Genomic DNA, 26,403 nt, shown 5'->3' on the forward strand with positions numbered 1-26,403 from the left:
ATTCTACGTAGCAATATAATGTAGCGTGTATTTAACAATTTCATAGATTTGTTCATTTATTTATTTATTAGGCGGGAAGAAGGAACTGACTCGAGGTTAGGAACAATCAAATCTCGCAACTATAAATCTTGAGTCAAGAGTCTATCAGAAATAACTCTATCTTCACAAAATATGGTTAAAGTATGCGTACATATTATCCTCCTTAAACCTTATTTGTAAAATTATAATGGCTTTGTTATTGTTGTAAATCTCTCAACTATAAAATATGATGGAGGGGTTTTACCATTCAACCACCAGTCGACCATCTTTCATAAATTCTAATGATTAAAACAAGTTAATAATATATTTGGGTTTGATTTATTTTCTATAAAGCAACTTAAAGCTGATTAAAATCATATTGCAGAGTCCACATGTGAACATGATCCATGTCGTCAAGTATTTGAGGAATTACACTTAAATCTGGAATACTGTTTTTAGTGTATTCATTTTTTTAGCAAACCGGGACTAAAGAAATGGATTTTGAGTATTGAGGTGGATTCTGCGTTAAACTTGGATGTTGAACTTAGAAACCATTTAATAATTTACTAATTAAATGATAGAAGGATGGATTGGTAATCTATAAATGGTAAATAACTTGATTCAATTTGATTAAAAGTTTAACGATCATATAGAAATTCTTTACATTAATAATAATAATAATAATAATACTTTAATTTCAAGCAAGTTAGAACCAACTATAAATAGTCCTTAAGAATATTATAAATTGATTAGTTTTAAGTTAGTTGTCAACGTACCTCATACGTAAAAACGGCAATGTGAAGGAAGTACACATGTGGAGAATAGAGTTAACATTATCAACATATATTGCCTAAATCTAAAAATGATAAGTAATATACTCCTCATGAAATTACATTTATAACTTAAAATATGTATAATAAAACCAAAGCAAATACATATAGTAAGTACAGAAAAAAACTGTTAATAGGCAGAGTGACCTGTTCAAGCCGAATAAGCCCACCAGTCCACCACTGAAAATAATTTAAAAGAAAATCAAGCGATAAAAACAAAAATAATGGTGTTCTCGTAATATAACAAAAATCAAAAGGTAATTTAGATTCAATAAAACTCCAAAAATTCCATCTTCTTAAATTTGAAGTTAGAAATGCTGTACCAGTCGCTTTTAGCCTTTTAAGGGCTCCATATAACAGACAAATCCACTTTTTCCCCTCAACTTTTTCCTCCTTTCAAAACTGACCCGCTTTCTCTGTCTCATTTTCCATATTTCATTTTTATCATTACAGTCTGTACTATAAAGTCCTCCGCTCTATTCTCATTTTCTCTCTCTATTTTTTTTCACTCCTCAAATTTGAAAAACTGCTTTTTGATTTCGTCATTCTTTCTCTTCTTCTTTTTTCAGTTTTGCTTCGAGCCGGAGTTTTCAGGTAATTTTATTTCTTTTTGTTAGTGTTTTGATCGTTAATCTGCTTAATTTTTATTGTTCTTCATGTGGAGATTATAAGAGCTTCAACTTTTTATATAAATATTCATTTTTGGTGATTTTTTTGATGTTTTTTGTAGCTTGATTGTTAATCTACTGAAATTTAATTTCTCTTTATATAGAGATTGTGATTGTATTAATCTGTTTCGGATTAATTTTGATGAGATTATGAAGTTAATGTTTGATCAGTTTGTTGATTTAGCTTTGACTTGATGAAATTGTTGATTTAAAAGCTTCTCGAAGCTTCGGTTTCGATGTTTTTTTTGCTCGAACCGATGAGTTTTTAGTTTCTTCTAAATTTTGCTCTGCTTTGTGATTGAATTTTCAACTGTATGATTATGAATCTTCTCACTGTTTTCTGCCAAATATTTTTGATGAACTTTCTCTCTGTTCTTCTGTTAATTCTGTGATTAACTTTTTTTCCCCGTGTTTTGTTGATTTATCTGATGATTAAGAGTTCAACAGATCGAAAATTGTTCTGAACGATTTGTTTCTTCATTCATATGAACTGAATTTAGATTAATTAGATGTAGATAAGCAAGGAAAGTTCCAAATTAGTTCAGAAAATTAAAAAGCAATTTCTTCAATTTTAGCTTTTGGAATCAATAAGGTTCTGATTTTTTGTATTCAGTGGAGAACTGAACAGAGTAATCACTGCACTTAGCTTTACTCTTTTTTTTTTCTTTTTCTTTTCTGGAATGTTGTTACTAATAGTTATTAGTGACATTTAAAAAGAAATAGTGAGATTTAGCTGGCTACTTGGGAATAAAAAGGAAAAGAAAAAAGAGAAACAAAAAATACTTGGAACGTAAAGAAGAACATGTCACGTCTGTTATAATCTAGCTGGCATTTTCAGTTTTCAAAGTTGTGCTGACCTTTGAATTACCTGGACCCCTGTCACAAACGGCCAAAATATAAATCTGTCATTGCCCAACTAAAAATATGGATCTGTCATTGCTCAACTTTCTCTCCTCTCGCTTGCAAAAATTATGATAGTACCAATTTAATAAATTACACCAATTTAATAAAAAAATTACATGACATATACTTTTACATAAATTGTTATTATTCAATTATTACTTAATTAATACTTATTTTTATCTTAATTTAATATATATTTTGATGTAAATACCGAATCAGATAAGTTTTATCAGTTATCCATCCTATTTCACATGACCCTAGTATTATTTGAGGCATAAAATTATTTTGTTGTAAAATCTTTCAAATATGTTTTGATTTTAACAAATATGACTTAGAATACTTCCTAGCCTTTTAAGTTTGTACATTTTATTTTAAAATTGAAGTTTCATTTCAGAACTAAAAAATGTAAATGCTTTGACTTATTCCGAAATACATTTGTTTTGAAGGAAGGAAAATTTGCCGTTTCCCTCCATTTTTACCTAAATGATTGACAAAAAGAGTTTGGTTAGCTGAGGATAGGTATTTTTGTTCTGTAGGTCCTATCGTCAGAAAGACACATGTTTGGCATTAGAAATTAAGTTTTTCCCTTTTTACCCTTAGACATTTCAATATTTTGCGTCAGCCAAAATCTATAAAAATAGGGAGTAATTAATAACACATGCGCACTTGTAAAGCATTTCAGAAAATTGGAAAATCTTTTAAAGTACATTCTGAATATTATGTGTGAGTCTAGATTTCTTTAATGTTTTATTTTACTCCACATTACTCTAGAGTCCAATTAGAATAATCCATCCAGTTCGAAAAGTATGTAGATCTGGACTCTGGAGTACATTGTTCAATACATTAATATTTTGTATGAATTTATGCACTGATCTTTTACTATTTTTTAAAATTAAAGTCATATGATAAAAGTAGTATGAAAAGTACTATGAAATCATAATTTTATTCCCGTATGCTTAATAAAAAATGTTCAATGTGCTCTCCACTTTCTAGATATATCATGTTTATGTATAGATGTTGGCGTAAACAATACTCCCTCCGGTTTATAATAAGTGATTTTTTAGCCTTAGCATACTCTTTAAGAAAATTAGAAATCCTAGAGAAAAAAGAATGTAGTATTTATCAAATTGCTCTTAATTAATTATTATCTTGACACATTGGGATATGTAAATAAGGGCAAATTTTGAAAAAATAAAATTAATTTCTTCATGATTATATAAAAGAAAACTTATTTTAAACCAAAATAAAAAGGCGAAAAGGTCGGTATCTTAATAATTCCAACAGCTCAGGCTGTCCCAGTATATTCATTTTGCTTTTGACCTCTCATACTGCCATATATAAGAAGCAAGGGGCCTTTTTGGCTAATGACTAACCACAAGGATATTGAGCTGATGATCCCAATTCTCATCCACATATTACGAGATGTTGGGTATTTATTGCCTATAAGTCCTAGTTATTGCTCTTTGTTAGTGAAGAGGTTGCTTAAAGTAGAGTAGCATATATTCTAGGACATCAAATTAATGCACTAGGCATTTAATACACGAAAAAGAAGTACTTAAATAAGAACCAAGTAGAAGAATGAAAGCAGGACGTGGTAGAAATGATATTGAGTGTGCAGAATTTGGACACGTGACATGCCTTAAAATAAAACAACTATACATTTGCTGAAAAAACGAGATGATAAACATATGAACAATGCTATAGTATTTTATTCGTTTAACTTCCAGATTCATAGGACTGATTATCTTAGATTTTGGAATCTTGCAAAAGAGGCAGAGAGATCTTTTCTCTTTATATCATTTGTGTTTGATTTACTTTTTGCTCTTTTCGGCATGTTGATTAAAGTAAGTACTTGGTATTGGAAAAAAAGTACTTAATTGGTATTGATATTGAAGAATCTTTTATCAACATCCTTCTGTAAAGAGAAATCCAAATAGGCTAAAACTCGTTTAATAGTATAATTACCATCTTTTTTGCCTCTTTTCCCAATCGGTACCACTTTCTCGTTTCATTTGTCATGTCTTTCTCATCTTTGGAACAGTGTTAAGTATCTAGTCATTTTCTTTGTTTTTTCTCGCCATTTAGTATTGGAAGATAATCTCGCTATTCATGCATTGCTTGGTTGATTGATATTAAAGTTACTGTCTCAAATCCTGACACGTCAATTTTTTTCAGTGTTGAAATTTACACTAATTGAGATGGATACAGCCCTCTATTGCTGAAAAGAGAGAAAAAAAACTGACTAGTAACTAAAAACTTGAAGAGATGACAAAGACAAAGCACCACTTCAGGGAAAGAATTAAATCCTTTTTTGGAAGTCATGTTGATCAAGAGAAAGATGAGGAGCTGAAAGGAACAAAAGCAGGTACATGCATTTATGGCATTAATGCTGCTGAATCTAATTTCCAAACTCTTTGTCAATACACAGGTTTTACCAACTGCAACTTTAAGTTCAAAGTAATAGAACTTCAGTCGCTATAGTGAATATGTTCAGTGAATGTTCCTTCTTGGGAAAATGACACTGTACAACCGCTCTCAAAATAATAGCCGGAAAAATATATATATACATTCAGTACGTTATATACAAAATTATACACTTTTTTCGGCTACAGAATATAAATAGTTTCTGGCGCAGGTTAAAAATGATAATACCCCAATGTTCTTTGCATTATTTTACATAACTTCCATACGCACCAATTCCCAGTCCCCACCCCTTCTGAAAAGAAAAAGAAAACAAAGAAGAAAAAGAACAGATTAAAATGGTTTATAAAATTCTTGGCGCCCAAGTGGAATCTTCAAGCAAAGTTAATATTTGGTCCTTTCATATTGCAGAAATTGAAGGCAAAATTCAGAGGATCTTGGCTCATCTTAAAGGAGAAGATGGCAGAGATCAGAAAGAACCACTGGTGGAGCTAGTTGAAGATTTTCAAAATCATTACCAATCACTGTATGCTCGTTACGATCATCTCACTGGAAAACTGAGGGAAAATGCACATGGAAAACATGAGAAAGATAGTTCTTCCTCCAGCTCAGACTCAGATTCAGATTACAGTACTAGGAAAAAAGGCAAGAAAAATGGTAAAATGGAATTCGCAGATGTAACAGATGGCGTCAAGGAAGAACTGGCAAGCGCAAATCTAGAAATAGTTGAATTGAAGGCTCAGTTAATGGCTGCGAAAGAAGAAAAGGAGGCCTTGCACTTGGAGCACCAGAGCGCTTTGAGCAAATTACAAGAAGCAGAAACAACAATCAGCAGTTTGAATAGTGAAGGTGAAAGGTTGAAGGAGGAAAATCTAAAGCTTCTTTTTGATAATGCGGAACTCAAAGAGAATTTGGAGAAATCTGCAAAATTAGAAGCTGAATTAATGCAGAAGCTGGACGAGATAATTAGAGAAAGAGAAAGCTTACTCTCGAAGAAAGAAGCCATGGGAAACAGTATATCAGAAGGCAATAGTACTATCGAAGAATTAAGAACCGCTGTGGGGCAGTTGACGGAAGAGAAAGAAACCTTACAGGTAGAATTGTACGCCCTAAAAACCGAACTTCCCTCAGTGAAGGAACAACTAGATTCTGCTGAAAAAGAAATAGCTCAGCTAAGTCAAATGCAAAAGGCCACAGAGGAAGACAATTCTTCACTATCCTCGAGGATTTTACAGCTCACGGAGGAGATAGGACAAGCTCAACAAAAGATCCAAGACCTTGTGACTGAATCTGACCAGCTAAAGGGGATGCTAGATGAGAAAGAAAATGAGCTCTCTACTCACAAGGAGATACACGAGGCTCACAAAAATGAATCATCAACTCAATTAAGAGGCATGGAGGTGGAGATTGATTCGTTGCAGTCTCAGAGATCAGAAATAGAGAAACAGAAGGAAGATGAGCTCTCCGCATTGCTGAAGAAACTTGAGGAAAAGGAGGAGGAATTCGCATCCCAGATGGAAGCTCTGACAACAAAGATAAACGATATGCAACTTGAAATTGAATCCTTACATGAACTGAAAGGCAAGCTGGAGGAGCAAATGGAGCAACAAAGAAACAAGACGTCAGCTGAACTTGAGGACTTAACAAACAAGGTGAATGAAAAGGACCAAGAATTGAAGTCCCTTTGTAGCCAGAAACTTGAATTGGAAGCAGAATTGGAGAAGAAAGCACAAGAAAATGCAGAATTCTCAAGTGAGATAGAGAGTCTCAAGCAGGATATGGCAAACAAATCTGCAGATTCACTGAAAATTCTGGAAGAGAAAGAAAGTTCTCTTTCACAACTGAAGGACCTAGAAGTGGAGCTAAAATCACTTCAAAATCTGAAATGTGAGTTGGAAGAGCAGCTGACAAGCAAAGATGAGCTGGTTGCTCAGATGAAAAGTGACAAGGAGATGATGCAAGATAAAATTTCTGAAATTGAGAGGGCATTAACCGAGAGAGAAAGTGAACTAGCAATTCTGAAGAAGAAATCTGAAGATGGAGAAACTGAATCATCCGCTCAGATTGCTGCCTTAACTTTGCAGGTGAGCAATCTGCAGGAGCAGTTGGAGAATTTGCAAGTTCACAAGTCCGAAATAGAGTCTCAACTTGAGGCAAAAACTGGAGAAACATCAGAATACCTCATCCAGTTGGAAAATTTGAAGGGGGAATTAGCAGGGAAGGCATCAGATAGCCAGAGAATGCTGGAAGAGAAGGAAGGCCTAGTGGTACAGGTCAGGGAGGAAAACGGAAGTCTCCTAAGCAAAATATCAGAACTGGAGAATGTATTAGTTGAGAAAGTGGACGAGCATGGAACCTTGCAAAAGAAGCTAGAGGATGTGCAGATTGAAGCTTCTACTCAGACTGTTACCTTGACAGTAGAAGTTAATGAGTTAAGGCAGCAGATAGAATTACTGCAGACTGAGAAAAGCCAGCTGGAGTTGATAACTGAAAGAGGTAAACAAGAATCCACTGTAAGTTTGGCACAAGCAGAGAATCAGAACACAGAATTATCACAAAAGATTGTGGATCTGGAAATAAAGCTGAAAGAACAGGAGGAAGCATTTGGGAAGTTGGTGGAAGAGAAGGACGGTCTTGTGGTACAGGTCAATGATCTCCAGGCTGAAGTGAAGTCTCTTTGTGAACAGAAGAGTACATTGGAAGAAAACATAAGCAGTGCAAACAATGAGAACAATCTGCTGACAGAAGAAAAGGGAAGTTTCCTGAGCAAACTATCTGAACTGGAGAATACATTAGTAGAGAAAGTTGATGAGCATGGAGCCTTGCAACAGAAGCTGGAGGATGTGCAAAATGAAGCTTCTACTCAGATTCTTGCCTTGACAGAAGAAGTTAATGAGTTAAGGCAGCAGATAGAATTACTGCAGACTGAGAAAAGCCAGCTGGAGTTGGTAACTGAAAGAGGTAAACAAGAATCCACTGAAAGTTTGGCACAAGCAGAGAACCAGAACATAGAATTATCACAAAAGATTGTGGATCTGGAAACAAAGCTGAAAGAGCAGGAAGAAGCGCACAGGCAGTTGGTGGAAGAGAAGGATGGACTAGTGGTACAGGTCAATGATCTCCAGGCTGAAGTGAAGTCTCTTTCTGAACAAAAGAGTACATTGGAAGAAAACATAAGCAGTAGAAACGATGAGAAAAATCTGCTGACGGAAGAAAAGGGAAGTTTCCTCCTTAAAATATCTGAACTAGAGAATGCATTAGCCGAGAAAGTGGAGGAGCATCAAGCATTGCAAAAGATACTAGAAGATATGCAAAATGATACTTCTGCACAAATTGTTATCTTGACAGAAGAAGCGAACAAGTCAAGGCAGCAGATAGAATTACTGCAAACTGAGAAAGACCAGCTGGAATTGCTAATTGAAAGAGGTAAACAAGAGTCCACTCAAACTTTGGCACAAGCAGAGAATCAGCATACCGAATTATCACAAAAGATAGTGGATCGGGAAATGAAGCTGAAAGAGCATGAGGAAGCGTTTGGAAAGCTGGGCGAGGAGCAAAAACAGCTTGAAGGTTTGCTGCAGGAGTACAAGGAAAATCTTAAACTTGCAGAAAGGAAGATTGAAGAGATAACAGAAGAATACCAAAAGAATCTTGAAAGTAAAGATCAGAAAATAGACGAACTGGATGACAAGATTGAAGATCTGAAGAGGGATCTAGAAATGAAAGGAGATGAAATGAGCACACTATTGGAGAATGTCCGGAACGCTGAGGTTAAGCTACGATTAACCAACCAGAAGCTTCGGGTGACTGAGCAGTTGCTGACTGAGAAAGAAGAGGACCACAGGAAGAAAGAAGAGAAGTTAATGCAACATCAAAGGCTACTGGAAGAGAGGATTGCAACATTATCAGGAGTTGTTGCTGCTTACAAGGAAACTCAAGTGAAAATAATAGCAGACGTTTCAGATAAGGTGAATGACACTCTGAATGAAATAGACACATTCAATATGAAGTATGAGGAAGACACTGGTCACTTGGAGTCCCGCATTTATGAAATATTGAATGAGCTTAAGGTTGCTTTGAACTGGATAAAAGAAGCAGGTGAAGAAAAGAAGCAGCTGAAGAAGGAAATCGATACTCTAGTGCAGCAACTGAAAGACGAGAAAGAATGTACATCAGTGTTAAGAGAGAAGGTTGAAGAATTAGCAAAAGCAGAGCAAAGCGAGGTGAATCAAAGAGGGAGTTTGACAGAAACTGTTCACCAACTTGAAGAAAAGATATCTACACTGCAGAAACTGACAGCAGACAAGGATGAAAAGATGGTAGAGTATGAAAAGAAGATGAATGACAAAGATAAGGGAATCTTAGACTTGAGTGAGGAAAAAAGGGAGGCGATACGACAGTTGTGTATATGGATTGATTACCACCAGAGTCGATATGATGGTCTTATAGAGATGATCTCAAAGACTAGGGGAAGAAGGCAAGTAACTGCTTGAAATTCCTTCTCAAATGATACATCATTTTTGTTATGCTTTCCTGGTTACATTAGTTTTGTTCTTTTGGTTTTTGGAGTGATTGGTCGTTTCTTTCAGAAGGTAAATGATACTATTTCTGGTCGTTAGTTTTTGGATGCTGTCGTCTGTAAGCATCTTAGTTTCTTTAATATGCCCTTTTTAGGCTGTATAGGCAAGTAATGCTACCATTTTTTCAGTTGAATTTCATTCATTGAATATATCAATTAGCATAATCGTAATCTTGTGAGTATTCATTGGAATAGATCTTTCCCTTTCTAGACTTCATTCATTGGATGTATCAATTAGCTGAAGCAATATTGTGAGTATTACATACACATTCCTAAGATTGTCTTTGGGGATGTAGCTTTACCTTTTTATAATCTTTTCCTTCGGGAGTACTTTTGCAGTTTCTACCTAAAATTGATACTGGATTCCTTGCCATGAAGATTTGATGGATACTTTATCTAAGCTAATTTCAGAAGCAAGGCGGAATCAATTATTTTCTAGAAAATTGAGATCGATGTTTCTAGTTCCTTTTTAGTCATCAATCACAATGCCCAGTCAAGGCGGATGTTGCATTCCCGCAGCGGCTGAGGTGCATCTGTTGCGTAAGCTTGATCTATACATATAGTTGAATTCTTTACGGAATACTATATATTTATACTCGAGCATTGTCACAAAAGAATAGAGAGTGAAATATACAAAGTCGCACCCAATGGCTTAAATCCACGGTCCACCAGCATCACTCATTATCCAATATGCTAAATTGCTAATGACAGAAATAATGGGTATATTTGATTCGCCATAGGTTTCATGTAATTAAATAATCTCACATGCAAATCAACAATGAATTTCAACTTCCTGTAGAAAACTGCAAAATGTAATAATCCTAACGCATTTTTTGCAGGCACAAAAATATTTAGTTCAGCATGCAGCTACTCTTGCCTGCGCCAATGTGCCACAAAGTATGGCAGCAAACGTAAGTACTGATCAGATCAAACAAAAAATGGAACAGCATCAGAGCAAATATGAAACCAAAGACCCAGATATCTATTCAATAAGCATTGTATAAAAATACTAGCAAAATGAGTATTTTGATTCCTATAACATGAAGTGCACCTACTGCTACTTCTGGACCATTCTTTATTGTTAATTTCACCAATATACTAAAATCCTAGAGGACGCAAAGACAACTGGTGGATATGGGTAAAAATATTCGGGTGCTCAGGATCTCTCCTTTTCCAAGTCGACGAAATAACACTTTCCCATAAACACCTTCCTTGCTTCTCCAGGCAAATTAACATGTAGGTTCAGAATATAACCTGAACTTCTTCGAGTAATTCAATCAGATATCCTCATTTCCACACCAAGAATATCCTTTACCACCTCATATGTCACGAATGCAATTGCTATAGACGGCACCACCTGAAAAGAGAGGCGCAATGTCATATAAGTACAACAGAGAACAATATAAGTAGAAACAAACCAAATCTCTCTTTATAAGTACAACAGAGAACAATAATTTCCGAGGATAGGCACTAATTAGCCTTATTGGAATACCAGGAGAATATCTTGACATCAATTGAAGGGAATTGTAGAAAGCAACTGGTTGCTTTAGCACTCTGTTCACCTGGACATGGGGAGTAGGGGGAGAGAACCACTTTTAAAGAACACGTAATGGGTTAGACTAACCTTGACTGAATTTGGGACTAAACCCTTATACAAAGCTCCAACTCCCTCATGACGAACTGTTTTCCTGAATGCATCGACCATGCCGCTATACTCTAGAGGTGCCTTGCTCTCACCAGTAACAACTGAAGCAGCATTTTTCCAGCCACCCATCTGCATTCTTCGACGGATGACATCAAGAGGGTAAGCAACTGTCTGCCCAATAGTTCCAGCAACAGCACCACAGCCGAGCTTTGTCGTAACACTCAATTCAGAGTCTTGAGCTAGTCCAAATGGTCGGGTTTTGACCAGCCAATCTTTTAACGATTCATAAACAGCAAAGTTTAAACCTACATAAGGAATCTGCATTTGAACTTAGTATCAGCAATAGAAACATTTTGTTAATCATTGGGGCACCAAAAACAGGAAAAGACAGAAAACGGACATGTGCTTAATACATTGGCCATATCATTTTTCTTTAAAAAGTATATCGCAATATCTTCACTCAATTGGTTTCCTCTTTCTACCTTGATAAACCAGTTCACTCTTGATTAACAGCACCTTATTGCAATTTTCGAAGAAAATTAGGCAAATGGGGGGAGGGTGTGTGTGTGTGTGTGTTAAACATCTTAATTTTGCAATGACATGGAAAGGTGAGTAAGATCAATTTTATCAGAATACCAAGGTTTAATAATTTGGAGAATAAGAACAACCGGAAGCAACTAGTGTAGAATCTTAGGCTGCTTGAAGTTTGGATGAAAATCAAGTAAATCATGCTGATAGTTAACCATTACGAAAAAGGTGGAATATGTGTGGAGTCTGATAGATTGCCAAATAAGACATTTGATGAAAGTATAAAAACACTAGGAGGGCCAATTTCTAGCACTATTCGACAAGATGGCTCAACTGTGGGACTTCCAAGCTAGCATCCAAAATACAATCTCTTATCGAGGTGTTAGATAACAACTGTCTTTCAGTTCAACGGAAAAAGTATTCTCTACTAGTATAACTTAATATCTCCAGCAGTATGCAGCTTAATGTACAAATTCTCTCCCAACAATCAGCATTTTCAACATCAATCCCGCTTTTGGAAGAACTGAAATATCCTCTACAGCAAAAATCTCAGGTTAAAACTCAATGATATAAAAGTGCTACGGCTACCCGCCGTTAAATCCCTGAATTTCTCTAATTACTGATCATGTAGTCACAATAAAGGATTTGCACTATTCTTTGTTGATACATCATACAGAGGAATTGCGTCATTCTTTCCTTGATAGCAACACCTTTCCGAGCTTACAAGACTGTTGGTATCCAACTATGCAGATTGGTAGCTCCGGAGATTTAGAGTAATGCGAAAGAAACCCTCAGACATAAAATACACGATGGTAAACGCAAACTTTGTTTTATGAGTATCGTTAAACGCAAATTATGGTGTTCATACATATACCAACATCAGCCTATACAAATTCATGGATCCAAATAAAATTAATGAACAATGTATTAGCATTAAATGAGATAGAGTAATCATGTCCATAAATATGTCTGGATAGGTATAACTATTACAACTCATAGTCGCCCTTTAGGATTCCGCCCAATCTCAATGAAAATTTATTTTCATGCAAGCATTACCAATATTCCAAAACTTCACATGCTTAAGTCAATGACTGATTACAGAACAAATATTTATATTACTCAAACATGAGGAAAATGTATTGGTCCCATCCCCAAAATCACTGAAAGAACCATAGGTACCTAATCCATAGAGAGAAGGTATCTTGTTTGGTTTAGTGCATTTTCATGACCTAAATTCCATAGAGAATAATCTATGCGTAACCAGATAAAACTTAGCACACAAAGTAAGATGGATAACCAACAAAATGATCAAGAGGAGTATAATTTTAGGTCCAAACAGAAACCATGTGCTTCTGAATGTAATACTAAGAATGTCAAAATCAAAACCATCACTTACCACACCTATCACAGAAGGAAGCCATCCTTTGTACAGAGCACGCGGGCCTTCTTCAACAAAAACTGTTCTAAGAGCATGAAATATCCCTCTATACTGGGAAGGAGATTTATCTGTCTGCAAAGAGATGCAGAAGCATTACAAATTAACAAAATCCTGAGAAAAAATGATAGCCCATTTCCATACACAATGCGTGCGCGCAAAATTGCAAAGTTCACAGATGCAATACCTGGACAGTAATCCGGCCTCGTACCAAGTCCATTGGATAAGTTGCTGACATGGCAATGATGCCTGCACATGCTCCAGCACCAAGGCGTAGAAGAGGAGTAAGTTCAGCATCCTCTGCAATGAGGTAAGATAAATACAGTTAATATCGCGGGGTAAGTTAATAAACAAGCATAAACTCATAAATCTCTAAAACTAGGTCCAGCCACAACAGAATGTCGCAAATTTGCTACTTTTTCAATGGAGAAGATGGATGAAACAAATTTCTTGGCAGACATGGAGGACGTATATTTCTTGACAGAGTTTTGCAGCATATAATCTGTTTCCAACACTGAAATATTTTAAAGTCTGAATAGTAAATGGTGGGCCGAGTAACAGAGATAGAATGAAGAAAAATAATTGGGTAGTCAGTTAATTGTACCATTTCCAGTTTGCTGCCGGTAAAACCATAAGATTCCCCTGCAAAATTATTAAATAATAAAGAGAGAAGATGTTAGAGTTCATAAGCCATGAAAAGCTACAGTAGACATAATATAAGAAAAATTATCCATTAATTTTAGTTTATAAGTTGAAGTAGAAATCAACTCAAATTCGAATTCTCTCAGTCAGGGTATCACAATAAACACTTGTACTAACTAAAAATATGTGGGATTTCATATGCCTTCCACAATCATTTTAATTCTTTTTTTTTTAAATGAAATCATTTTCATTCTCAAACATGTTAACTGTCAGATAATCACAAAATAAGCATCCGAAAATACAAAGACAATCAGAAAGAAATCTAAACAAAGGTCCACTTATAAGAAGACTTGGAAATCCACTCAAGAGTCAGGGGTAGCTACTAAATGCTCTCCAACAAGAAATATAGTACGCATATGTCTATATCACAAACATATACCTTTAGGGCAAGTTTGAATATATCTAAGAGAATTTGGATTTAAACTACCAAGTCAAGTTAGAGTTTATTTCAATCTTATTTTGATTTCATTTCAAATGACAATTCTGAAACATGTCATTTGAAATTTTTTAATTTTGAAATGCTTTCCAAATATCTCCATCCAAGCAGGCCCTTTACTTTTTCTTCTTTGGTTGGTAACAGTATCCTTTTATAACTTTAACATTTCTACTTCCATTTATTATCAATAAGTCAAAAATTCTCTACTTACAATGGTCTTGTTATAGCTGAATATCAAAGAAGTAGAAGGAAAGAAAGCCAATGATCAGTTGTCTGTTAAAAGCTTCCATCCATTGTGAAAGATTAAAAAATATTGGAAGAATTGTACTAAGACAGATTCATAACGAGTCAGAGGACATATTCTACAAAATTCTGACTCCTTCCTTCTAATTTTCCCCCACATCAAAGATTGAAGACTTCCCCACCACAATTCTCCAAATCAATTTTTTTAATCATGTCTTCACGGAGATGGTTGAGTGGTTGAAGCATAGGATGTTGGATGTGAGCCCATCTACTCCAACTTCAGGGTGCAGGTTTATCCGACAACTGCACTTGTGGGTTATAGGAGTCTGCCCAGAGGATTAATTGAGTTGTGCAGAAGCCGGACCAAACACCACCGTCATTAAAAAGGAAATTAAGTTATCAGCATCCCGATCAATTATCCTCTTGCCTTTTTACATTCCATAGAGGAACAAACAAGTTATTTTCTGCTTAATGATAAAAAATGCAATTTTGTTTTCTGCTTCGGAATTCTGGATTAATTGACAACACAATTAAGGTAGAATGATTAAGTCCCCTGATCATAAATTTTACAAATGAATTAAGACAAACACCTTACGGGCTTGCAACGATGAAGAATTTGACCTTCGTGCCAAGTGCGTTGATCATCGAATACAGGAAATTTTTAGCCAAAAGAAATCCTGAAGAAAATATATTTTTTCTTACTTGCATCTTTCAGCATTCATATTGACCTCCTTTTTCAACCAGAAAGTTCGGAATAACTAACACCTAAAGGATCATTGCATCTCACCAAGTCAGTGAAAGTACTCTTCAATTAGTCAGACATCTGTGCAGAAACCATTGCTGTTCCTAGTTATTCGACCTTTTATTTTGTCGAGGCTCAAATTCCTGAATTCCCAAATCACTCCCCACATTGATAAACATATACTATGTTAAGAATCAATTTAGAAATCACGGAGAGCAAAATTTTCTTGCTAGTCCAAATATTAGAACCGTAGAGCATCTAATAATTCAACAAGTCACTATAAAGCTCTTTAGAAATAATTATCTTAGAATCAACAAACTAAAATGGACAAGGGTAATGGCAACTCGAAAGAGAATTTTCTTAGTGTGATTAGTGGTACAGGGAATGAACATTTAGCATTCTGAAAGAAAGAAGGGTCGTGGCGTACCTGGACGCCTCCTCATAGCTGAAAAACTTGACGGCAGAGTTTGGAACAATGCGGGCACAATTAGTACCATTTCCTTTGAACAATCCCCGGAAACCCTCAGTTCTCCATATATATTTCAACCCTTGAACTGTACCATTGTATTTTATACTGTGAGGGTTCTGAACCTGCACTTCAGCGAACAAAGGTAAATGTAAGATCCTTGTAAATTATGTTGTATGTTTAAAACTATTTGCAGGTTAATGCAGCTACATAAATTGTAATATATATGACCATACTCACTCTTACGTAAATACAAATATGATATCACAATCAAAGTAAATACTTTTTTAATAAGTACACAAATAAGTTAAATGCTCTGACTCCTTTTTTTTTAATAAGGATGCTCTGATTCCTCAATACGAAATTATAGTTAACTGAAAATTCGTGTTTGATATCTAGTGGCATCACTTGTCAAATAAATATATATCAATTGATAACCACCACTTTTAGTTTAACTGATAGATTGGTTCATAGCGAAATTTGTTCAACACTTCAGGTGCAACTGAAGTCTAACTGATGCATTTGGTTTTAAGTACTCAATTGGGTTCTCAAACACCAATCTAAAGATGCTAAAAGATGCATATTTTTGGGTATACATCTCAATATAGATCATTCATAAACTTTGCAGGCACAATTTTTCATGTAGACCTCCAATCACTTCATTTCATGAGAAAATTTGCAAGGATATACAGAAGAAACATCTCACATCATAAAGCTTAAAAGAATCACTTGGAATATTTACCTGGAGCAGAATTTTAAGCCTTTCCAATGGAGCAACTGCAGTGCGTGACCTGTAACACAAGAATAGTGTTTAGTCTTAAATTTTTGAAAATAGGGAAAGAAGGGTAAAAAATGCATTTAACCTATTGCGATAAGTATGTCATGATCCATAAAATCAAGAAATAACTGCACAGGTAATGAAAACTATACCATGCAACATATCTTTTTAAAGCAAATAATACACAATGTGAAAGAAACACCTCAGACGGTTACTTTTAAGAAGATTTCAGGATGTTAATGAGATAGCCAGAAATGCAACAAGTCAGAGTTCCCACTTCCTTTTGTTTTTTTGATGAAGTAAGAAATATTATAAAAAACATCAAGAAGATGCAAAAGAGCATTATCCAGGTGCTAATACAAAAGAAGATATGTTAGCTCTGTATAGATGGTCCTATGCTAGGGTTAAGGAGGTACCAAAATCCAAAAATAATTCGGGGGATCTAATAGGGGAGAGGTTACTCCAGCTATATAACAAAACTATAGCCTTCAAGGAGTAATTTGGAGTTGCTAAACCATCAAAACATCTTCTATTCCTTTCTGTCCAAATAGCCCAAAAAATACATTCAGGAATCATTTTCCAGATCTTGCTGATGGATTTACCAACTTTCCATAGACTCCAGCTACTATAAGCATCTTTAATACTCTCTCTCTGGCATCACCCAGTTGAGTCTTAAAACTAAAAGGAACATGTTCCAGATATTTGTAGAGCAACTGACAATGCAAAAATAGATGCTTGTTTGTTTCAAAATCCTGCTGGCACATGTAGCATCTATTAACTATGGGAATACTCCTTTTGCAGAGATTATCTTGAGTGAGGCATGCTTCCTTCAATGCAGTCCAGCTGTGACATATAACTTTGGGGGGGTTTGTGTGTGTGTGTGTGGGGGGGGGGGGGGAGTTCCAAGGCCAATTGTCCACCATTTTATTTTGGCTAATATTGTATAGGTATCATGCTTTCACTGTGTATATTCCTTTAGTACTTGCTCCCCATATGAGTTTATCTGGAAGCTGCTCATTGACCATGCATTTCTTCAATTATTCCAGAAGGCTAAGTAAATCACCCAATTCCCAGTCTTGCACATTTCTTCTGAGGATTGGAAACCAAGAATTGTCTGCTCTATTCTGAGAGACAGTTGAATCAGGTCTGCTTGCTATTTGATAGAGGTTTGGAAAGTCATTTTGTAGAGTTGAATCCCCTAGCCACTTGTCTTTCCAAAACTTAACGTTAGCCCCATTACCGATTTGAAATCTGCTGTTCTGGCTGAACTCCCCCCATTGTTTAATTATGTATTTCCAAGGTCCAACCCCATGTGCCGCCCTAGAGACTTTTGTACACCAGTTACTCTGGACCAACGTGTTTCGCATTCACCACTTTCTTCCGGGTTGATTGTTCCTCTTGCACATATCTCCATAGCCATTTCATGAGTAGGCATGTGTTGTGTGTGGCAATGTTTTTGATGCCCAAGCCTCCCACTTCCTTCTACTCGTCTCCTTTCAGGCAACAACAAAAGGAGAAGATAGAAAAACCCTTTATCGCTTCAATTTCCATGAAAGCATATGTAGACATGCAAAACCACACAGCACACAGCCCTCTATTCATTTCATTTTCTTCCCTAAATCCACTACCTAAATGAGGCTCTAATTGTTCTGTTTATGCAGTTCAAATCCATGTCTCCTATGTTGACAGTTTCTTCCTCTTTCCTTTTCTCCTATCTCCTTTCCTCCATCCGCGCAGGAGGTACCTTCAGCAGAATTTACTAGATAATGGAATTTTAGTTTATTCTTTTTTAACCTACCAGCCAGTCGACAATGGTTATCTACATAGGTATAAACAAGTTTCCTAATTATCAGTGCATGCTTGCTTCTTAACTTCCATGGTGATATCATGCAATGCTGGCATCGAACGGGCTCTCTACCTAACCATCACTAATGCTCTCTACATATGCCCTGGACTTGACAAACCCATTTTAATTGGTAAAGTCAAGCATAGGTAACAGCAAATGGAATTTGCGTTTGTGTTACTGTCTATTCCCTTCTGAACCATATCAGACCAAAAATAAAAAACGGAAAAGGAAAGAAAAGTTGACAGTAAACTAGTATAAACTAAAACTGCGAACGGAAATTACCTTCTTCTTTTTTTTGAAATATTTGTAAGAAATAAAATCAAACTAGGTAAGATCAAAATGAAATTTCACTACTGTCTATGGTCTCCCGAATCATATCAGAGGAAAAAAACAACAGGTAAAAAATGAATATACACTAGAAACAGCAACCGAATTACTTCCTTTTTTTAAGTTATTCATAAGAATTAAGATCAAGCCTAGGTATCAACAAATTAAGTCATTGTTACTGTTTATCAGCTTTGGAACCATATGATAACTTTAAATAAACAAGTATAAACTAGAAACAGCGAGTTGAAACTATTTTTTAAAACTATACAATTAAAATCAAACCTAGGTAAGAGCAAATGAATTTTTAATTTCTATTTATCTAATTCATAACCTTAACAGCCAAAAAATACAAGTATAAACTAGAAACAACAAATTGAAATTAGTCCACTATTTTTCTTTTGAGCTATCCGTAACAATTAAAATCAAGCCTATGTAACATCAAATGAAGTTTCATTTCAGTTTATTAAATTCCTAACTGTAGCAGTTAAAAAAAAGATTAATAACAAAGGAGCAGAAACTAGAAACAACAAATTGAAGTTAGTACTACTTTTTCTCTTTTGAATTATTCCTTTAACAGCAAATGACATTTTCATTTTCAGTTTATCGAATTCGTAACAAATGGAGATTAATTTGTTTTTTTTAACTATTTGTAACAATTAAAATCAAGCCTGGGTAACAGAAAATGAAATTTTCATTTCTGTTTATTAGATTCGTAACCTTAACAGTAAAAAAAACAAAAAACAAAAAGAACTAACACTCCACCGGCGATGCCACCAGCTGCGAGAGACTTGGCGATACTGAAGATAGCAGCATGACTCGGAGCTTTAACTCCTTCGCTCGCAATCTTAGCTTCTTCAGCAAGATTAACGATTGTAGTAACAGCACTCTCGCTTCTCTTCCCTACCACGTCCTCCGACGCCATTTTAAACTCGCCGGAACCCTAGCTGGAGAAGTATTCACGGTGTGTTCGTCAGTGTTCGCCGGCGATCGAGAGAGAAGGGGAGGGAAGGGAAGGCAGTGGGCACTGGGTTTTGGTTTGGTGCTTCCTTGAGAAATGGGCAATGACAAAATTGGAATTTGTTTTATTTTCTTTTTTTTTACCAAGGTAAGAATTTAAATGCTAGTAATACTCAGAATTTAAATGATAGAGTTTATCTACTCTTTAGATGATTTTTTTTATAATTTAGATCAACGTGAGCACATCTCGAATAATTCTAAGTAATATTTGCACATACAACTTTTATTAAGCAAAATAATTTTTGTGCTATTTAAAATAAGATAATCATTTCTTCCGTTAAATTTTGGTCTACTATTACTCACGTTGGTAGAAAAAAAATCTTATTTTTTCGGTTGGCCATGCAGCTCCAAACTAATGATAATTTAAATCATAATCAAAACTTAATTTGTAAGTTTGGTACTTTTTTATTAAGATTATAAATACATAGAGTCTACCCATAACATGATATAGTTTTTTGTTAATGGCAAAGGTATAACAAATTGCAAACTTAAATAATTTTAGTATAGAAGCGAATTTTAAACTTTTACCTTATTGATTGAATAATTATTATCATCTCTTCCAAATTTATTTTGGATAGAAAGTGTATAGATTGATACACACCCTTAGAACAGTCATTTTATGCACAAAATATTAATACACACATTATCTTTCAAGTTATACAATTTATAATATAATATACATGAATTTTCAAATAATGTAGTGTTGACTTAATTAATACCATCATAATAATTTTGCATTACTGTAAAGATTAATTTTTTAATGTAGTAAACCAAATTTGTTTTATTCTATGAAATTTTTTATGTGGGATTATCTTACTATTGCGGCCAATCACTACGTTGTTAGTTTGGGATATAGATAACAATAAAGTGTGGAAGTTAGGATTAAGGTATGATGGGCCGGATCAATACTGAAAATGAATTTGGACAAAATATAAAATTCGCCGATCAATTTATTGTTTATCCAAAATATATATATAATATGTATAAATTTTTGTATAGAATGGACATATATAAATATATATATATATATATATATATATATTAACTATTACTTTTTCTAAAAACCGCAAAAATATATCTTTCTCAAAGAATTCAGGTCTATCACGGGAAGTCGTTATCGGTTTAAATTTGGTTAGCAGTTAGGCTTATAGCCTATTGGCCATTGATCTTTCGTGTGTGTGGTTTTGTATGTCAACCACACACACGGGTTTATGTTTAGTTTGAAATCTACTATTTGTAACTGTTTTAATTTAGTTTTAGGGGAAAGTTATAGAGATTTTTTTTTTGTTTTTCTTTATTTAAAAAAATTATATAGTAATTTGAAGAAAACATTTAAAGGGTGTTTGGATTTATTTTTAAGCTGGTCAAATCAATTTTAAGCCTTTTTTTTTCCTCAATATTTGGCAAAGCTATAAAATACTTAAAATAAGTTAAAAACTACTTAAAACATGGCTTAAAAGCTATTTCTGCTAGAAAGCCACTTTTTTAAAAAATCAATCCAAACGGTCTCTTAGTTTCCAAAAGATACAAGCTCTAGTCGTGTTTAACTGTTTATGCTTTAGGACTGCGCTGTAGCTTATGTATAGGATAGATAATATTAACTTCTCTTTGGAGAATATTATAGCACCCTTTGGATCATAATATCGCTAGTTTAAATTGAATAATTTTTGTTATTGCTAACCGAGTTGTGTCCTTCCTTTTCTCCATAAGATAAAATATGCCAATAAATTAAGTTTCGAATTATAACAGCATCACATTTAGGGATTTAACTTATATATAAGGATATTAAAAAATAATTTTGCATTATTAATATACGTAAAGATAACTACATGTAAATTGTAATTGTTGATAATAAGATTAGAAAATAAAAATAAAAATCATCATGTAGTAGTTTACTACAATTGGTTAAAATATCATGATAGTGCAAATCTATCTAATTATATAAGTTAAAATTAAATATCCATGGACATGTGTATTGCTTAAGCTAATGGCTGAAATGATGGTCCTCAACGAATGCTGCTGGTTTTTAATGCTTTTAGGTCCCCCAACTTATTAATCTCGCCACTTTCTTTCTCTTTCTATTTATTGTGTTACTTATAAAAGTTAGTATAAAAGAATAATTTCTGATTTGACTCGACAAATGTTTCTTTGAAATTAAGACCGTTTATACTTAAAAATAGATAACAATTGAATTTATACGCGGTGTTAAGAATATGTGGATTAATTCAATACAAGTGATTAAAGACGTTAGATTAAGCAAATGAAGACGTGATAAATGGTCAAACCAATGATAAGAGTGATTTCGGGCTCGATTAATGGCTCAATGAGGAACCTGCCTTTGATTATGAGCATGCACTTATGAAGAACTTATGAACAAAAATAAGAACTTTGAATAACAGAGAGAATAGAAGTAAATCGCTTTTATATGCGTGTTACAATATGTCTTATGAATAATAAGCTTCCCTCTTTATATATTAGGAGAGTTTTACTCTAAGTACAATTCTAAGAAAGGTAAAAATCTTCCGTTTCGCTAATCACTGATTTTCTGCCGATACGGGCCGAGATTCACGCTGTGATATCCGGTTGGGCACGGACATCACGGCCCTTTGTTAGTCGTGTGCAGCGGTTTGATAATGCTCTCCGAAGTCTTGAGGCTCGAACTGGACCTGGAGGACGTGGTCTCGATGCTCCCGAGGGCAGGTGTTTTGATCGAGCCTCGATAAGGACATGGTCCCGATGCTCCCAATGTGTATAAGATTTTGCTACTCGTACTCTGTCAAATTCTAGTATAGTTTATGATATCGTCCCACAGAGATTGGAGAATCTAGTTACAAACTTATAATATTCTTACTACTATTTGAGATAATCAAATTGATAAAGTTTTGTTTGTTGAAAATTTAAATTGCTTAAGTTGAAACAAAATAACTTTCGGAAGATTTATATTTATAAAGAGTTGGGAATCATTGAATTCACTCGATAACGCGATAATAATAAACTCTTAGCTTCTACATGTATTTCTCTTAGGAATAACTGCTTATTGATAATACAATTATATTTTGCTCACTAACAAATAATTAATTAATAACACTCAACGAGGTTATGTAAATCAATTGATATATGACTCGTGACGATTAAACTGAAATAATTTTCCTGCCTGAATTGTGCTAAAAGATAGCAAAAACCTCCTGCGATTACTTTTTACTAAAAATCAATAATCTTGCCTACTACAACTCTTCCGTGAGAATTAGAATGGAAGTAAGCAAGATTACATACTTGGAATAATAGATTAATAAGAATTACTCTTACTCTATTATTTTACCCAATAGTTACCATATATTAATTTTGCTTCGTAAGAATTATAAAATTGACATACAACTAACTTTGGAGAAAAAATATATAGAAGTGATAATAATTAATTAAAACTAATATTCCATCACAATATAAAAATATAAGTAGAAAGTTTCAGGTCAAGCATGTAGTAAAACTAAGATTAATATTACAACTATATCGAGCTTCATCAACTATCCCAACAAAAGAGATTACTCCATTATGGAGTATTTAAATCTCATAAAGAAAGAAATTCTTAAAATACTATCAATACTCTTAGAAAATTCAAAAACTACAAGAGGAAAGTGAAATAGATAAAGAAAGAAGCAAAGTCCAAAGCTAGAGAAAAAGTTGCTAATTGGAACGCCTGAATCTCCTCCTTTCAGCACAAATATGGCATACTATTTATAGAAATAAAATCTCATAAGGTGTCATGTTGCCTCATGCTTCTTTTGCCATGTTGCCTCGTGCTCTTTTGCCTTGATGCCTCGTGCTCTTTTGCTGTGATGCCTCGTTATCACTTTTTATTTCCTTTATTTGCGTTATCATGATATTTTTATTTCCTCCAAAATACTATTAGAAAATACAGAGAATTGACATATATATATATAATTTTAAATAATTTATTTTTAAGTATATAATATATGAATATTTTATATATTGTTACCCACAGGACGACCTAAGAACGAGCCGGAGGATGAATCTATTTTTGTTACCCACGGGACGACCTATCCCAGGGACTCGGATACATCCGAGGGGGAAACTCATGAGATCGACCCCCCTCAGACTCAAAAGACCGACGCGGATACCAGGGGATGAAACTTCCCAGGATGCCAGCTCCGCTCCAAAGGAAGCGCCCGGTGTAATTGAGATCTCGGGGATGCCCTCCTAGACTGAGTCCATGCTTGAGGAGGCCCAAGCGAGAAAGGAGAATTCCAACGAGGGGTTCCATGGTGCGGAAGATCCCCTTCACTCCTTTTTCGATGGTGTGGATTCATCTGCTTTGGAAGACTTCTCCGGACTGGGCGACCTGAAAGTTTCGAAGAAGGGCACATCCTCGGAAGCTGGCGGGCCGAGATCGAGCCCGAAATTGATCAATTAGTTCCCTGCTCCAAGTGTGGACCCTAGTCGCAAATTATCGATTATACTGACTGTCCCGGAGGATGCCCGGATTTTGTCTGCTCTTGTGGGGGTAGCTAGCTACCTCCGGTGCCTGGTGACCGAGGAGGATCAGGCAAAAATGAATGAGGTGAACGTGTCATGCCTCTTCAATGAGGTGCAACAGGCGCTGAACCGGGTAAGGCACCGTTTCTTTCCATCGATCTATTGTTATCTGCGTTTGATATTTCTCACATTTTTTGCCCTTTTTGCAGGCCTCGGTACTTCACCATGAGATTTTCCTTCTGTACCGGGTTAAGGTCAATCAGCTCAAGCTCGAGATCAAGGAGCTTAACCAAAAAAGGGACATGTACAAGCTCCTTAGCGAGCAGCAAGAGGGGGTCGCCAAGAACCTCCAGGCCAAGCTGGATGAAGCTCAGAAAGAAGCATCGGCCTTAAGGAAGGAGCACGCCGACTTTGTGGAAAAGGTAAAAGTTTTTGAAGTTAGAGACGAGGGTCCGGTCGCAGAGTCTAACAACAATACTTCACAGGTCCAGCAGAAGATCGACTAGATCGACCAACTCCGCAAGGAGATAGATGAGATCCAAGTAATGGTCGATGGGTGGAAAAACAAGATGGGCCTGCTGGCCTCGGAGAAGGAGACCGCCCAGGGCAAGCTGTCTTCGGTGGAAGTTCAGCTTCGGGTGGCAAAGGAGAAGGCTGATGCACATGCTTAGCAAAATGAGGACCTCCAAGCACAATTGGACTCGGCCATTGCTGAGCGGGATGCCCTAGATAAGGAGCTCGAGATAACGAGGTCTGGGTTGGAGATAACCTCGGCTGATGCTGATGAGATGGTGGCCCAATACAAGGCCGATGTTGAAATAGATGAGGCCCGCCTGAAGACCACTTGCGAGTGAGGTTGTTATCCCGAAGGGAGACCCTCGAAGAAATCCATGCCCGATGCTTCGACCTATCTGCCAGGATAGATGAGGCAAAAAGACTTGAGGTCGAGCCCAAGAAGTTGGCCGAACCCCGAAGTAAAGAGGGCTCCCAGGGCTCTGAAGAGTCCGAAGGCCCCGACAGTTCTGGTGACGTGTCAGGTTCTGGTGAAGATTAGGCGTAGATGCCATAGGATTCTTTTTCCTTTTGTATCATGTATGTATATTTTGTTGAGGCTGTTTTTGTTGGGACTTTGTAAAGATATTCCGAAATATATAAAAGTTTTCCTTTTTGGCAATTTTCAAGTCTATTATCTTAGCATATTTTTGCAATTGCAAACATTTCTAATGCCTTTGCATAGAATCAAACGTAGTAATAAGTCATTTTTCGGAGGTCCGAACAAAACCTGTCCTCGATGTAATCTTTGCTCGAAACTTGTGGAAACTCGGAGTGACTAGAAATTTCCCGAAGATGCTCCCTTAAATATTTTTAGACTACATCTTTGCCGAGGGTAACCTTTGAACATGTTTAGAATTTTGTTGAAGGCCTTATATTTTGATTACGGGCTTCGGACGTCTCCGAACCGTTTTTAGGATAGTCATAGCCTTTTAGGTTTAGGCACTGCCTAATAGGCTTTGTGCCTCTGGGTTTTGATAACCCAAGCCGCCCGAACTTATTTCAGACAACAGTCCCCAAGTGGGGGTAACCCTTTGGGCTCGGATAGTCCCCAACTAGGAATAGCCCTTAGGCTCAATACTTTTAAGATGCGTATTAGCAAGGCAGAAACATTCTTTAATTTATGTGTGTAACGTACAAGATTGTAAGCATGTAAAAGCTTGTTTTACGGCTAAGATGGCCTACGCGAGAACAATTCACTTAACCATTTGGCCCTTACAATAAATTCTAACCACCGAGCCCATATTGTTCAAGCACAAAGTTTCCTTCCTTGCTAAAAATCTTGACTCGAGGGTGATGGCCCCCAGTATTCGAGGTAGATCTCGAGAAGGCTCGGATACTGTGATGAGACCATTGACTCCTATTTAAAACCGGTCTTCGATTCTAGGTTAGCATAATTTACGTTGCCTCATTAAACACCTTGCCGAAAAACACATTTGGGATAAAACCGGTTCAAGGGAAAAAGAGCGCAATGCGTGCTTTCATACCTAACGACCACATTCTCCTTCGGTTTGTTTCTTGCAAATGTTAGTCTGATTCGTAATATTTTTAAAAAGATGAATAAGATCATACCTTAGTAGTAGTATCGTTTTACGTGCGTCATGTTCTAGTTGTTTGGTGGTTGTACACTGTTTCCTGCTTCGAGTTTGTCTGAACCTTTACCAGTAATTCCAATGACTCGATATGGTTCTTCCCAATTCGGTCCCAGCTTCCATTCGTTCGAGTTTCGGGTGTTCAGTGTTACTTTTATTAACACCAAGTCCCCGATATTAAAGT

The 26,403-nt window shown here is 35.7% G+C and overlaps 2 protein-coding genes across 2 annotated transcripts; one reads left to right on the forward strand and one right to left on the reverse strand.

Moving 5' to 3' along the window:
- Positions 1–1,297: 1,297 nt before the first annotated feature.
- Positions 1,298–9,590, forward strand: LOC104109912 (COP1-interactive protein 1). Its single transcript, XM_009619300.4, has 3 exons — positions 1,298–1,442; positions 4,595–4,784; positions 5,252–9,590. Exons 2-3 carry the CDS (start codon positions 4,685–4,687, stop codon positions 9,331–9,333), a joined length of 4,182 nt encoding a protein of 1,393 aa, XP_009617595.1. The 5' UTR covers positions 1,298–1,442; positions 4,595–4,684; the 3' UTR covers positions 9,334–9,590.
- A 790-nt stretch (positions 9,591–10,380) lies between these two features.
- Positions 10,381–19,623, reverse strand: LOC104109911 (mitochondrial adenine nucleotide transporter ADNT1-like). The gene is made up of 8 exons (XM_009619299.4): positions 19,323–19,623; positions 16,359–16,407; positions 15,578–15,741; positions 13,632–13,669; positions 13,215–13,327; positions 12,989–13,102; positions 11,044–11,382; positions 10,381–10,776 (listed from the first exon to the last, which is right to left on the reverse strand). The coding sequence occupies exons 1-8, from the start codon at positions 19,487–19,489 to the stop codon at positions 10,693–10,695; spliced, it is 1,068 nt and encodes a 355-aa protein (XP_009617594.1). The 5' UTR covers positions 19,490–19,623; the 3' UTR covers positions 10,381–10,692.
- Positions 19,624–26,403: the final 6,780 nt, after the last annotated feature.

The sequence above is a fragment of the Nicotiana tomentosiformis genome, chromosome 8, assembly GCF_000390325.3.
Source record: "Nicotiana tomentosiformis chromosome 8, ASM39032v3, whole genome shotgun sequence".
NCBI lineage: Eukaryota > Viridiplantae > Streptophyta > Magnoliopsida > Solanales > Solanaceae > Nicotiana > Nicotiana tomentosiformis.